At 42.9% G+C, this 14,137-nt stretch overlaps 1 protein-coding gene and 1 pseudogene across 1 annotated transcript; both read left to right on the forward strand.

Annotated features, from left to right (window-relative positions):
- Window positions 1–271: 271 nt before the first annotated feature.
- Window positions 272–4,860, forward strand: LOC119843003 (myosin-8-like). The gene is given in 8 exon segments (XM_038371891.1): window positions 272–295; window positions 394–595; window positions 742–869; window positions 4,080–4,253; window positions 4,347–4,451; window positions 4,537–4,623; window positions 4,748–4,826; window positions 4,829–4,860. Coding segments are annotated over 8 exon segments (831 nt in total).
- On the forward strand, window positions 3,504–3,550 carry LOC119843413 (annotated as a pseudogene).
- Window positions 4,861–14,137: the final 9,277 nt, after the last annotated feature.

The following is a 14,137-nucleotide window of genomic DNA, read 5'->3' on the forward strand; positions in this document are numbered from 1 at the left end:
CTAGACTGTTCTCAGTAGTAGCGGATGACAGAACAAGGAGTAATGGTCTCAAGTTGCAGTGGGGGAGGTTTAGGTTGGATATTAGGAAAAACTTTTTCACTAGAAGGGTGGTGAAACACTAGAATGTGTTACCTAGGGAGGTGGTGGAATCTTCTTCCTTAGAAGTTTTTAAGGTCAGGCTTGACAAAGCCCTGGCTGGGATGATTTAGTTGGGGATTGGTCCTGCTTTGAGCAGGGGGTTGGACTAGATACCCTGATATTCTATGAATCTATGAATGTCCAAGGAGTGCTCAAGGTCTTTGATTTAACTTTCCAACTAATACTTTTTTTTATGAATCACACAATCAGTAGCCAGCATGCTCAGTAACAGAATCAACTCTTCTTTATAAGTAGGACACACAACTGCACTTAAATGATGCTCTCCGAGGCCAAGAAGACCTGAAGGAGCAGGTGGCCATGGCTGAGCACAGAGCTAACCTGATGCAGGGTGAAACTGAGGAGCTAAGGACAGCTCTGGAACAGACAGAGAGGAGCAGGAAAGTGGCTGAACAGGAGCTCATGGACAACACTGAGTGCGTGCAGCTCCTGCATACCCAGGTAGCACACATTGCAGGGCTATACACATTCACGGTTCTACAGAAACACAGAGTAGTAACCAATAATAATTCCAGGATCTTTTCATATCCTTTCCCAGGACAAAGGATCAGAGACTCAATAGCTACTTCACTCTCTCTCTTTTGTAAAACACCACCCTTATGAATACAAAGAAGAAGCTGGAAACCGATATTGCCCAAATCCAAAGTGAGGTGGAGGAGGCCATTCAAGAGGCAAGAAATGCTAAAGAGAAGGCAAAGAAGGCAATTACAGATGTAAATGTTTCATTTCATTTACTTCTTTTACAGTTTAGCATTTGCCCTGTGTGCTGTGAGATAAAGTGTGTGGTGTCAGAGTCTAGATGAGAGATCTGTCTGCAGCCCTGTATAAAGGTGCAGGAGGTCACACGAGGCAGTGGGGCTGGTGTGCCAGGGATCAATGCAGCCTTTAGCAGTTTCACAGAATCATAGAAATGAAGGGCTGGTGAGGAACTCAAGAAATCATTTAATCTGTTCCCCCCCAATGAAGCAAGTTTAAGTAAATCTAGGCCATACCTGACAGGTGTTTGTCTAACCTGTTCTTAAAAACCTCCAATGACAGAGATTCTACAACTTCGCTAGGTAACCTGTTCTAGAGTTTACTATCCTTATAATTAGAAAGTTTCTCTAATATCCAACCTGAATCTCGCTTGCTGCAAACTAAGCCAATTATTTCTTGTTCTACCGTGTGAACATGGAGAACAACTGATCATTATCTTTTTTACAACAACCTTTTACAAGTTTGAAGGCTGTTATCATGTCCTCCCTCAGTCTTCTCTTTAGACTAAATTCAAGACTCCCTTTCAAGCTTTCCTTGTGTGTCATGGTTTCTAAATCTCTCATCATTTTTGTTGCTCTCTTCTGGACTCTTTCCAATTTGCTCATATCTTTCTTAAAGTGTGGTGCCCAAATCTGGACACAGAACTCCAGCTGAGGCCTCACCAGTGCTAAGTAGACTGAAACAATTACCTCCAATTTGTGTGACTGTGTGAGAAATAAAACCTAAACTGAGTACCTGTACTGAACCCACAGGTTCCCAGATCAATACAAGTGATTCTGTGTAATAAGTGCAGGGAGAGGTTACTGCTGTTCTACAGAATAGTACATACCACTAAGGAACAATTTGTGTTTAGTTGCAAAAGAGAAGTTAAATCATAAATATTATTAAAAACATAGCTAAGGCCAACATATTAGTCTGGAAACCCATAACATCTCCAGAGGTAGTCAGTGAATGTTGCTGATACTTGGATTCAGTTCATAAGGAAGACAACCCTGAAGAAAGGAGATAAAAATATTTACACAATTTAGAAACAACAGTCCCTTGTGGCTTCACAGAATATCAGGTTAAATGTTCAGCTAACTCATGCACTTTGTACTGTGCACCTAACAATGGCCATCACCTTCCCCAGAACTAGTTGCCTTGCACAGCTTACAAAATACTTCCTGTCCATATGTAGCTAGCATCACCTCTTTAGTCAGCTAATATACCTGTTGAGTTAAGCTCTGCTAGTGAAGTCCTAAGCAGCTAGCCCTTGTTCTGAAGTTAGTGGGCTTGTGGTGCTTAGGGATGCAATTATTGACCTAGCACTTGTGTGAGGCACAGCCGTTCCTACATATACAGCTCAGAACTTCGTGGAATTTTGTATTGCACTTTGCCGATCGCTTCTCGGCCTTTTGGCTAAGATTAAGTGTCTTAATAAAATTATTAGACCATATCCACTCATTATACTCCACACCTGAACATAGCCATTATATGAACAACATACCCCCATATCTCAATGTCTGTACTTTGACCCATTAAACTTTTACCCCCAATCGGGGAGATTGCAGGTTATGTATTCCTTATGCCACCCGTTCCTAAAGCAAATTTCGCACCCCTTGATAATCTGTACCTTATTCCCTGATAACCAGAAACTTCTATGCTTAAACTCTGTACCGTTTTCTTTTTACTTCAACATTATCTTAATAAAATTATTAGACCCTGCCCCATGTCCTGTGCAGCTGCAAGCCCCACTCCAGAGCCTGGCAGTTGCGCCACAATGCCATCCAGAACAGCCTGGTGAAAGCCATTGCACTGCGCTGGGGGAGATCGCTGTGAACTGTGCCATCCCCGGTACTGACAGCCAATTGTGACCTGACGTAGTAGTCACTGACAAGGCCCAAAAAAAGATCATCCTCGTCAACGTCATGGTCTACTTTGAGAACAGGACCCTGGCCTTCTGCGAAGCCCGAGCTTGTAAGCTGGAAAAATAGCCCCTCTGACACCCTGAGAGCGAAGGGCTATGAGGTGCAGATGGATGCCCTGATCGTCAGAGCCCTAGGTGCCTGGGACCCCTGCAATGAGCGTATGCTGCGGACCTGCAAGATCGGTCGATGCTACGCATTGCTCATGCGGCGCCTCATGGTCTCAGACACCATCTGATGGTCCAGGGATATCTACATCGAACATATCACCAGCCCCCGACAGTACCAGGAGGTGTAAGCTGGTACGACATCGTGCATCAACTATGAGAAAGGGACCGAGAGACTTTTTCCATTGGACCATATGAACTGGAACCATAAACTCACTGAACATTAAATCTAGGGTAAATCCATCCTCATCATTGTATCCACTCATTATACTCCACATCTGAACATAGCCATTATATGAACAACATACCCCCATATCTCAATGTCTGTACTTTGACCCGTTATCCTTTTACCCCCAATCAGGGAGATTGCAGATTATGTATTCCTTACGCCACCCGATCCGAAACCGAATTTCGCACCCCTTGATAATTTGTACCTTATTCCCTGATAACCAGAAACTTCTATGCTTAAACTTTGTACTGTTTTCTTTTTATTGTAACATCATCTTAATAAAATTATTAAATCTGTTCTTATCAGTTTAATATCTGATATGTCCTCTATCTGAGGACTATATATTAAATGAATTGCACGTTGTAACTTTAGAGTCAGTTCTTTTCAATGGTAGATGTACTGCTCACTAAGGCCTATTATGATATATTCCCTGAATTTCCCTGGAGATCGTCTGAGCTTTGGAGACCAAAATGCGAGGCTGCACATACCCTAGTTTTGTTTTAAATAACATTTATATTGTTTTAAATCTTTTCTGCAACCTCAAAGGTAATCATAAAAACTGTCCATGTCTCTGCACGAACAATGTATGCACATATACAGTACACACACATATTGTCATACTCTACACACCCTGTGAGTAGAGTTCATTTGATTGTGCAAATGCCCTGCTTCCATTATCACTACTGTAGCATCCCCGCTCTATCCCATTGCAAGTGGAAGGTCACAGTAATAAGCATACAGCAAGCAGCTAATAAGTTAACAGGAATCCTGTGGCTGGAGTCATAAGCAACCCCTCAGACTGCCTGTATCTTTGTATCTGTTTGTCTGAGTCCCTTACTGAGTTCATTGTGTGGTTTAACTTTGAAGGCAGTGATGATTGTGGAGGAGCTGAAGAAGAAACAGGACACCTGCACTCACCTGGAGAGGATGAATAAGAACCTGGAGCAGATGGTGAAGGACCTGCAGCTCCGTCTGGATGATGCAGAGCAGCTGGCACTGAAGGGTGGCAAGAAGCAGCTTCAGAAGCTGGAGTCCGGGTATGTGCTTGAGCTGAAGGCTGGTAGTGAAGAATACAATTTCAACCTCTGCATCCTGTAGTAGAGTTGGTGCCTAATTTCTCATTTACTTCCCCAGATCCAAGAGCTCGAGTCCAAGCTGGAAGGAGAGCAGAAACGAGCTGCAGATGCCATCAAAGGCATTTGGAAATATGAACGGCGCATCAAGGAGCTGACTTTCCAGGCAGGTGCAAAAGAGAAAATCCACCTGAAATGTTTTTTTCTCTTCAAAAACGTAAAGGTAAACTGGCATGGTCTCTCTTCAATAGGGTGAAGAGAACAAAAAGAGGTTACAGAACTTGGTGGATAAACTTCAGTTGAAAGTCAAATCCTAAAAGAGAGAAGTTTAAGAGGCTGTGAGTCATTTAACAGGAAGAAACATTCATTTACAATTTGCCAAGATACCCACTTCAGCTCTGATACTGGATGCCAGGATGTCACTTCTCCTTGGGCTTAGTTCCTTTTGTGTTTTGGTTACAGGATACACAAGTCAATGTTCACCTCTCCAAATTCAGGAAAGTACAGCATGAGTTGGAGGAGGCTGAGGAAAAAGCAGATATTGTGAGTCTCAGGTCAATAAGCTTCAGAACTAAGCTTTTAGAACTAAGACCTGAAAAGTTACCTCCAAAAAGGTAAGCCATTAATGTTAGATGCAACTGTGCAGTTTGCACTGAATGCCTGAAGGTGGTTAAGTTGTCTTAGAAATCACAGCTATGCTCACCAGTAAAATAGACTCCAGGCTTCCCTATGACAAACAAAGCTTTTATCTTTTATCTTGGTAGTGTCATTGGTATGGCCAGTGCTCAGAAGCTACCTATAGAAGAGGGGTAGAAATAACATGATCACCCTAAAAATGCCTAATGTAACTTCCATTTCAGTAACTACTGCCTCCCCATAATTTACCTTAATATATTCTGTATGACTACCTGGTCAAAGCTGCGTTGCCAGTTTTATTTTCCTTTTTTTCTATACTGCTAGCCTTTTTTGCTTGCATTTTTCATAGTATCTCCTACTTGCTTTCTTCTTCCATGTCCAAACTTTTTAGCCTCTTTTCTTCTGAACAAGAGGCAATGGATGGGAGGGACTGACCCCTAGTGGAGCCTACCCACGCTGCTCCTTCAATTCCCTCACCTCTTCAGCGCTCCCAGGGCACTAGAAAACCTGAGCTGGTAGAGCTGAGCGAATAACTGATTTCTCAGTCCAAGTGTCACCCTGAAAAAAAACCTGGTTCAGGAGTTGAAATGAAAACCTGAAAAATAAATTGTTTTGGGTCTGGTGAATCTTTCTTTTGACCCCAAAGGTGGGGGTTTTTTCAGTTTTTCAGTTGTTTGAGGGTGTTTTTCACCCCCTTTTTGTTCACACTTTTTTTTGCTGAATTTCTAAACGAAACACCATTTTAAAATGAAGAAAACATTAAATTGAAAATGACATTATTAATTATAATAATTATAATTACAATCATATTATATATTATATTTATTTATATAATTTGATTATAATCATAATCATAATTATATTATATTTATAATTATATTGTGATTATATTATAATTATAATTAATAATATTATATTATTATTGAAAACAATAAATTGAAAAAAAATCAGCTTTTTTTGAAGAAAAGAAATGTTTTGCACAAAACTATTTGCTGGATTTAACCTGAATTTGTGAGTTTCAGTGCCCTGGAAAATGCATTTTTAAGTGAATTTATTATTTGCTAGAAAATTTCTACTCATCTGTAAGGGCTGGATATTTCTCACAAGGTTACTGTTATATCCCCACAGTTTACCCTTCTACTGCACATTTTTAGGGATGAATTTCAACAGTAGCCTGTATAATTAGGGTTATAATTTTACGAATGAAACTATTTAAAGTACAGGTTTCAGAGTAGCAGCCGTGTTAGTCTGTATTTGCAAAAAGAAAAGGAAAAGGTGCCACAAGTTCTCCTTTTCTTTATTTAAAGTACTAAATCCTGCCTTTGCATGCCCATTCAGGCAGTTACATTTGGAATGCAGGCAGTTACGTCACATTTGCATGCCCACTCAGGCAGTGACAGACGAAGTGAGCTGTAGCTCACGAAAGCTTATGCTCTAATAAATTTGTTAGTCTCTAAGGTGCCACAAGTACTCCTTTTCTTTTTGCGAATACAGACTAACAGGGCTGCTACTCTGAAGCTGTCACAGAATCACTGACATTAGAAATTTAAAAAACCCATTAGGTCACCCAGTCCATCTCATGGGGGCCAGGGCAGGATTATTCCGAAGTGATGGAACTTCCTCTACTGCCCTGTGGAGACTATTCCACAGCCTAATAGATCTCATTGTTAGAAATCTTGTCCTGCTATTTAGCTGAAATTTTGCCTTAACAGAGGTTTTATGAAAAATGGTCTTTTTGCTAAGGCACCAGAATGGGACTCAGGACAGTCAGGTTCAAATCTTGGCCCTACCACAGGCTTTCTGTGTGATCTTGGGCAAGTCACTTAGGACTATATTCAGAAGGGTACTTAGGTGCTTAATTCCCAGTTTTAGGCTCCACTGCGATGCACAAAACTCCTGTCAAACCCTGTCAGTGCTAAACATATTGGATCAATATGTTCAGGGTAAAAGTTCCTTGGTGCCTAGGAGTCTGTTTCTGGGCATGTGCCTGGACACCTGTCCACTGCCTAAGCCGCAGAGTGATTCAGGAACCGGGGAAGGAGACGTGTTCGGCTACCTATTCTCTGTACGGGGCCCGATCCAGGTGGAGGCTGGCTGCTGGATCAGGCCCCATTCAAAATCCAGCTGCCAGAGAAGGAGGTGGTAATAGCAGTGCCCATCTTATGCCGTTTACCTCAGTGGTTAGAGCACTCACCTGGGATGTGGGGTACCCAGGTTCAATTCCTTCTTAGGGGAGAAAGATTTTGAACACAGGTTTCCCTCCACTTAGGAGAGTGCTCTAACCACTGAGCTATGGGCTAGGCTGATATGGGGCACTCTCAGTCTCTCCTGCTGAAACTGTTCCACTGTGGATAAATAATTAAATGATCAGTGGCATGCTCAGATACTATAGTGATGACTAGCACTCTAGAAAAGTCAACAAATTATTTTCTCCATTACATTCCATCTCTCCTAGGGTACCACACTCAATTAACACCCCCCCCCCCCCGCAGCTGCTTGCACCATTCAGAAACTCATAGATTGTAGTTCTATTTCCTCCCACTGTCTCTTAGCAAAGCTAGACAGGTCCATCCAGCCTCACTGTGCTCCCCTGTGTGGCTATTGAATATGCAAACAAGTGAATGCATATCACTTGCAGGTGCCATTTTAGAAATTGGCTGAGGGCAGCTGCAAATCCAATCTTAATGTCTAAAAGGAATAAACAATGTTTCTTTCTTTCTAGGTAGTAATAGAAAGGGATGAGTGAGCTTCCTTCAGGACAGAAACAGGAAATATGCATAATGTATATTTTCCCTGTTGCTGACTGTTTATAGCTGTTATGTGATCATCCCTCTCTGACACTTACAGAAAATAAAGTTCCCTTTGCTTACAGAGATGACCAGTTTCTTCTCTCTGTCTTGCTGATGTACATGTGTCAATAAAGCAGTTATTTAATGTTTGAGTTGTTCAAAAGTGACTTCTGGGGAGAGTACAGGGTTTTTTTGCATGCAGAATTCATTTCATTGGTTTACTTCTGCATCCTTCCACCAGAGAGCAGTCCAGGTGCAGTCTGTGAGCAGAGAGCCATCACGGCATTGGTTCCCAGGAAAGGGATACTGTTATTGCCAGGAAGTTCCAGGATGATGCTATATGGTCATGTACCTAAACGAAATTTATCGAAACTGCTGCTCAGGCTACCCGACTCCACAGTGTAGCATCACCTACACAGCTGATTCGTTATAGTGTGACCAGCAGAGCAGATACGAGAACACAAACTTCTGCAGCTATTCACTACTGTATGAAAGAGCAATGAAGAAATGGCTCTTTTTTGGGATTCCAGAGGTTTTCAGGAGCGAGAGATCTAACAAGGCCAGTTGGCAAGTGGCAAAAATCTCAGCATACACTCCCCTTTCCATGAACCTTTAGAGAGCCTGCCTCACTACTGCAGCCATAAAACCCATAAGTGCTGCCACAGCTGTCTCTGCATTCTAGTCCCTTGGTCAGGAGTCAGTGTGACTTTGTTATATCACTGAATGTCTCCCTGCAGTTGAGGTTTGCTAGTCCTAGACCTTCTACAACTTTAATGATCCTATGGGGTAATGCAGGGGTGCTGGAACAATTTTTATAGTGGGGAGCTGAGAGCCACTGAACCAAACTGTAAACCATGTATATAAGGGAAACCACTTCAAGTCAGGGGGTGCTGCAGCACCCGCTGCACCCCTTGTTCCAGCACCTATGTTGTGATGTACTCTACAGGGGCAACACCTATAAACCACTCCAAACTTCAGCTGGGGCAGGATGTGACTGCTGGGAATAAATACCTCTGCTGCCAAAGACCTCCACTGGCTTCCTAGTAATCTCCAGTGATGTTGGTCTGTGTAGTGTGGCTCCTGGTATCTGAGAGCCATCACTCTCTCTCTCCCCTACTCAGGGGCTCTACTAGAGCTGGTCAAAACACAGAATTTCCATTCTGCAGGAAATTCCAACACTTTGAAACTTCCTTTCATCCCAAATTGGAATGAAGATCACAGTTTTGAAATGTTCTACTAAAGGACAGCTCAGAAAAATTAAGGTAATATCGAAATGACTTTAACAAAACAGTGTAGTTGTAGCTGTGTCGGTCCCAGGTTATTAGAGAGACAAGGTAGGTGAGGTAATATATTTTATTGGACCACCTTCTGTTGTGAGAGAGCCATGGATCCTACACATGCCTATCACAACATGTGATGTACCTCATCCAGGGTATTTACTACCCTAATATGTGGGTCAAACCAATCACTATGCTCTCCAATGAACTCACCAAGGAAACTGATAAAAGACAAAACCACCCTATCACCTGTGGATGAACACTTTTCACACATCAATCACTTTATGTCTGACCTCTCAGTATTCATCCTCAAAGGAAACCTGCACAACACTTTAAAAGAAAAGGAGTACTTGTGGCACCTTAGACTAGTCTCTAAGGTGCCACAAGTACTCCTTTTCTTTTTGCGAATACAAACTAACACGGCTGCTACTCTGAAACCTGTGATAACACTTTAAAAGGTGACATTGGATTTATGGCTTGTTACAACAATCTGTAACCTGCTAACCCCCCCCCCCCTTTTTTGACCTATGACTGCAGAGGTGTCTCTACCTTAAATGGACCCTTACAGTATGTGCTAATGACTTATGCTAAACAATCTGTTCCACCTTGCATTTTGCTGTGATCCTGGAAGTACCTTTCCCAGACCTGAAGAAGAGCTGTGTGAGTCTGGAAAGCTTGTCTCTGTCTCTCTCACCAGCAGAGGTTGGTCCAATAAAAGATATTACCTCCCGACCTTGTCTTAACAAAACACTTTGTTTCAAAGACGTTGAAGCACTTTATTTTGATTTTATTAGCGTTACCACCAAACATCTCGATTTAGTCAAATCAGCATTTTCTGACAGAGAATTGTTTTATCGAAAATTGCCAACCAACTCTAGGCTTTACCTAGATTTCACCCTCTTGGGTCTGAGAGCAGAACGTGCTCAGGAGAATGCTCTGCTCTGATGCTCAGTAGCCCAGTGCATCTGCTGCAGCAATGGGGCCCATGTGAATTATCTTTCAGGGTATCAGTGCAAGGTTTGACTTTCTGTCTATATTCTCAGGCTCTGGAGGTTGAACATTTATTTATCTGAGGGAGAGTCCTGATGAGGTTCAACAAGGACAAGTGCAAGGACATCCTTTTGTCTCTTACAAAATATACACTAACAAGTAACCAAGCAAAGGAAAAAAGAAGGGTTTTGCCCTTGTTGGCTTTATCACCTAAAAAGAAGGACTGATTTTTTAAAAAAAATGTTGTTTGTAGAAAAAGCAGCAACATCATCATGTCTTCCCCTTTTTGCTGGAAACCTCTTTGGAAGACCCAAGAGCTAAGTAGGAGATTTCTCAGCCTTTAATTGAAGAGGCAGGAGGTGTTGAATCTGTAACAAAAAGCTTTTCTCCCCAGTATTTCTCAGACATTTGAGTTAAATAGGTGACAACAAAACCAAAGACCTGTAAACAGCCCAACTAAAAATCCCTTCCCTAATCATGTGCTCAGTTTCACTTCCCTGGCACTTTTGATGCCTCGTCCCACTGGCTCTACATAGAGAATTCCAGGCAAGGCAGGGCTGACAGAATCCGAAACTAATGTAGAACACAAGCAGAAAACTCTTATATTTTTTGTTATTGAAATGCCCTTTCTGGCCCTTGTCTCTATACCTTAAGAACGCACAATGCAAACTCAGTCTTTTACTCTTAGCAGGTCACCTTGGCTCTCTTGCCCTTGCTGCTGCTTTCCTCCCTGTTTTTGACTGCAATAAAGTGATTTTATTCTGTGAGATTCCCTGGCCCCTCACCCCACCTGGCTGCAGCACACTCACTCTTGGGACATGGAGGTTAGCCCAGTGTAGAGGGTGAAATAGTAGTTGGAGCCTTTGTCTGGGCAGCACAACTGAGGCTTCAGTACAGCTTCTGCCATACAGGAGAGAACTAGTGTCTCTGGTGAGATTAAATAAGTACCTGTGGTCTATATTTTTCAAAGGGAAGCTCGGCTTTTCCGTGGGCTCATTGCGGTTACTTAGCTGGAAGGAACCTTTCCATTTTTCTCCTGCATGGGTCTTCGAACCAGGCTGGAGGGGACATAAGAAGAGAGGGCAAGATAAAAATACTCTGGCTCCCATATTTTAAAATAACAGCTCTGTAATTATAATAAGAATTCTGAAATAATGGGACTGAGATTGATAACCCCATTCAGTCTGCATACATAATAAATAAAACTGTAGTGTGTGACCATGAATTACTCTATTTGGCTTTAAAAAAAAAAGAAAAGGAGTACTTGTGACACCTTAGAGACTAACAAATTTATTTGAGCATAAGCTTTCATGAGCTACAGCAAGCATGCATTTGAATGCTGCTTGCTGCTGGCAAGCGCTTATTTAATATGAGATGGTCGAGTTCAGGATCCTGACAAAAGGAAGAAAGGAAAGCAGCAGAATACGGACCCTGGACTTCAGAAAAGCAGACTTTGACTCCCTCAGGGAACTGATGGGCAGGATTCCCTGAAAGGCTAATATGAGGGGGAAAGGAGTCCAGGAGAGCTGGTTGTATTTTTAAAGACGCCTTATTGAGGGCACAGGAACAAACCATCCTGATGTGCAGAAAGAATAGCAAATATGGCAGGCGACCAGCTTGGCTTAACTCAGAAATCTTCAGTGAGCTTAAATACAAAAAGGAAGCTTACAAGAAATGGAAACTTGGACAGATGACTAGGGAAGAGAATAAAAATATTGCTCGAGCATGCAGGGATGTAATCAGGAAGGCCAAAGCACAATTGGAGTTGCAGCTAGCAAGTAATGTGAAGGGTAACAAGAAGGGTTTTGACAGGTATGTTAGCAACAAGAAGAATGTCAGGGAAAGTGTGGGACCCTTACTGAATGGGGGAGGCAACCTAGTGACAGATGATGTGGAAAAAGCTGAAGTACTCAATGCCTTTTTTGTCTCGGTCTTCACAGACAAGGTCAGCTCCCAGACTGCTGCACCGGGCAGCACAGTATGGGGAGGAGGTGAGCAGCCCTGAGTGGTGAAAGATTGGAAGAAGGCAAAAAGAGTGTCCATCTTTAAAAAGGGACAAAGGAGAATCCAGGGACCTACAGACCTCACCTCAGTCCCCAGAAAAATCATGGAGCAGGTCCTCAAGGAATCCATTTTGAAGCACTTGGAGGAGAGGAAGGTGATCAGGAACCGTCAACATGAATTAACCAAAGGCAAGTCATGTCTTACCAACATGATTGCCTTCTATGATGAGATAACTGGCTCTGTGGATATGGCGAAAGTGGTGGACATGATATATCTTGACTTTAGCAAAGCTTTGATACAGTCTCCCACAGTATTCTTGCCAGCAAGTTAAAAAAGTATGGATTGGATGAATGGACTATAAGGTGGATAGAAAACTGGCTAGACTGTTGGACTTAATGGGTAGTGATCAATGACTCAATGTCTACTTGGCAGCCAGTATCAAGTAGAGTGCCCCAGGGGTTGGTTCTGGGGCCAGTTCTGTTCAACATTTCATTAATGATCTGGATGATGGGGTGGATTGCACCCTCCGCATGTTTGCAGATGACACTAATCTGGGGGGAGAGTTAGATACACTGGAGGGTAGGGATAGGTTCCAGAGTGACCTAGAAAAATTGGAGGATTGGGCTGAAAGAAATCTGATGCGAATCAACAAGGATAAATGCAGAGTCCTGCACTTAGGATGGAAGAATCCCATGCACCACTATAGGCTGGGGACTGACTGGCTGAGCAGCAGTTCTGCAGAAAAGGACCTGGGGATTACAGTGGATGAGAAGCTGGATATGAGTCAACAGTGTGCCCTTGTTGACAAGAAGGCTAACGGCATATTGGGCTGCATTAGTAGGAGCATTGCCAGCAGATCGAGGGAAGTGATTATTCCCCTCTATTTGGCACTGGTGAGGCCACATCTGGAGTATTGCATCCAGTTTTGGGCCCCCCACTACAGAAAGGATGGGGGCAAATTGGAGACAGCCCAGCGAAGGGCAACAAAAATGATTAGGGGACTGGGCACATGACTTATGAGGAGAGGCTGAGGGAACTGGCGTTATTTAATCTGCAGAAGAGAAGAGTGAGGCGGGATTTGATAGCAGCCTTCAACTACCTGTAGGGGGGTTCCAAAGAGGATGGAGCTCAGCTGTTCTCAGTTGTAGCAGATGACAGAACAAGAAGCAATGGTCTCTAGTTGCAGTGGGGGAGGTCTAGGTTGGATATTAGGAAAAAGTATTTCACTAGGAGAATGGTGAAGCACTGGAATGGGTTACCCAGGGAAGTAATGGAATCTCCATCCTTAGAGGTTTTTAAGGCCTGGCTTGACAAAGCCTTGGCTGGGATGATTTAGTTGGGGTTGGTCCTGCTTTGAGCAGGGGGTTGGACTAGATGACCTCCTGAGGTCTCTTCCAACCCTAATCTTCTATGATTCTATGAGTCTATCAGTAAGAATGAAATTAGAAAACACATGAGAAATCTGGTACCATGGTCAGAAAGCTCCACAATCCCAAATAAGACCCATGGGAGTTGGCCTTAAATTTACTGTGTGCATTTGTGTTGCAGTTTATTAAGCATACCTCTGTCACAGAGCCCCTGTGTGTCAGAAGCCCAACTATACACAGATGAGAAAGGGCTGCTGTTGGAGGCGACGGGCCAAGGAAAAGTCACAATAGAGAGAAACACAGGAACAGTTGCTAGCCAGGCTGCCAGGACCATTAGGCACCAGAACACGCTTTAGTGAGTCTTTTAAATAATGCTTTATAAATCCTACACAGATATCTGCCAGGTGAAAGTTTTATTGTAGGTGCCTGAGGATGCATCATCACACTGAGCTAGCAGAGGCCTAATAACTCAGATGAGCTGAGCTGAATTGGCCCTCAGGCCCCAGGCAAATTGCAGAGTTTTCACCTGGGAGACAGACTGTAATGTATACAATAATCATTTAAAGAAGGAAACTTTGCAAATTGCACCCCAGACATAGGTAATGCAATTCCCTGGTGGCATAGGGACCATGCCTTGCTGCTTTCACAGATGTTCCAGAATGATGCATTCTCAAGCATCTATGGCAAAGTTGGCAGCAGCTAAAAGACTTTATTACAGGGCCTATAAATAATTATTTTACATGGTTTCTAATGCTTGTGCCTGTGCTTACTGTCTCTCAAAGTCAGGTT

Source organism: Dermochelys coriacea, chromosome 14 (assembly GCF_009764565.3).
Source record: "Dermochelys coriacea isolate rDerCor1 chromosome 14, rDerCor1.pri.v4, whole genome shotgun sequence".
NCBI classification, from domain to species: Eukaryota; Metazoa; Chordata; order Testudines; family Dermochelyidae; genus Dermochelys; species Dermochelys coriacea.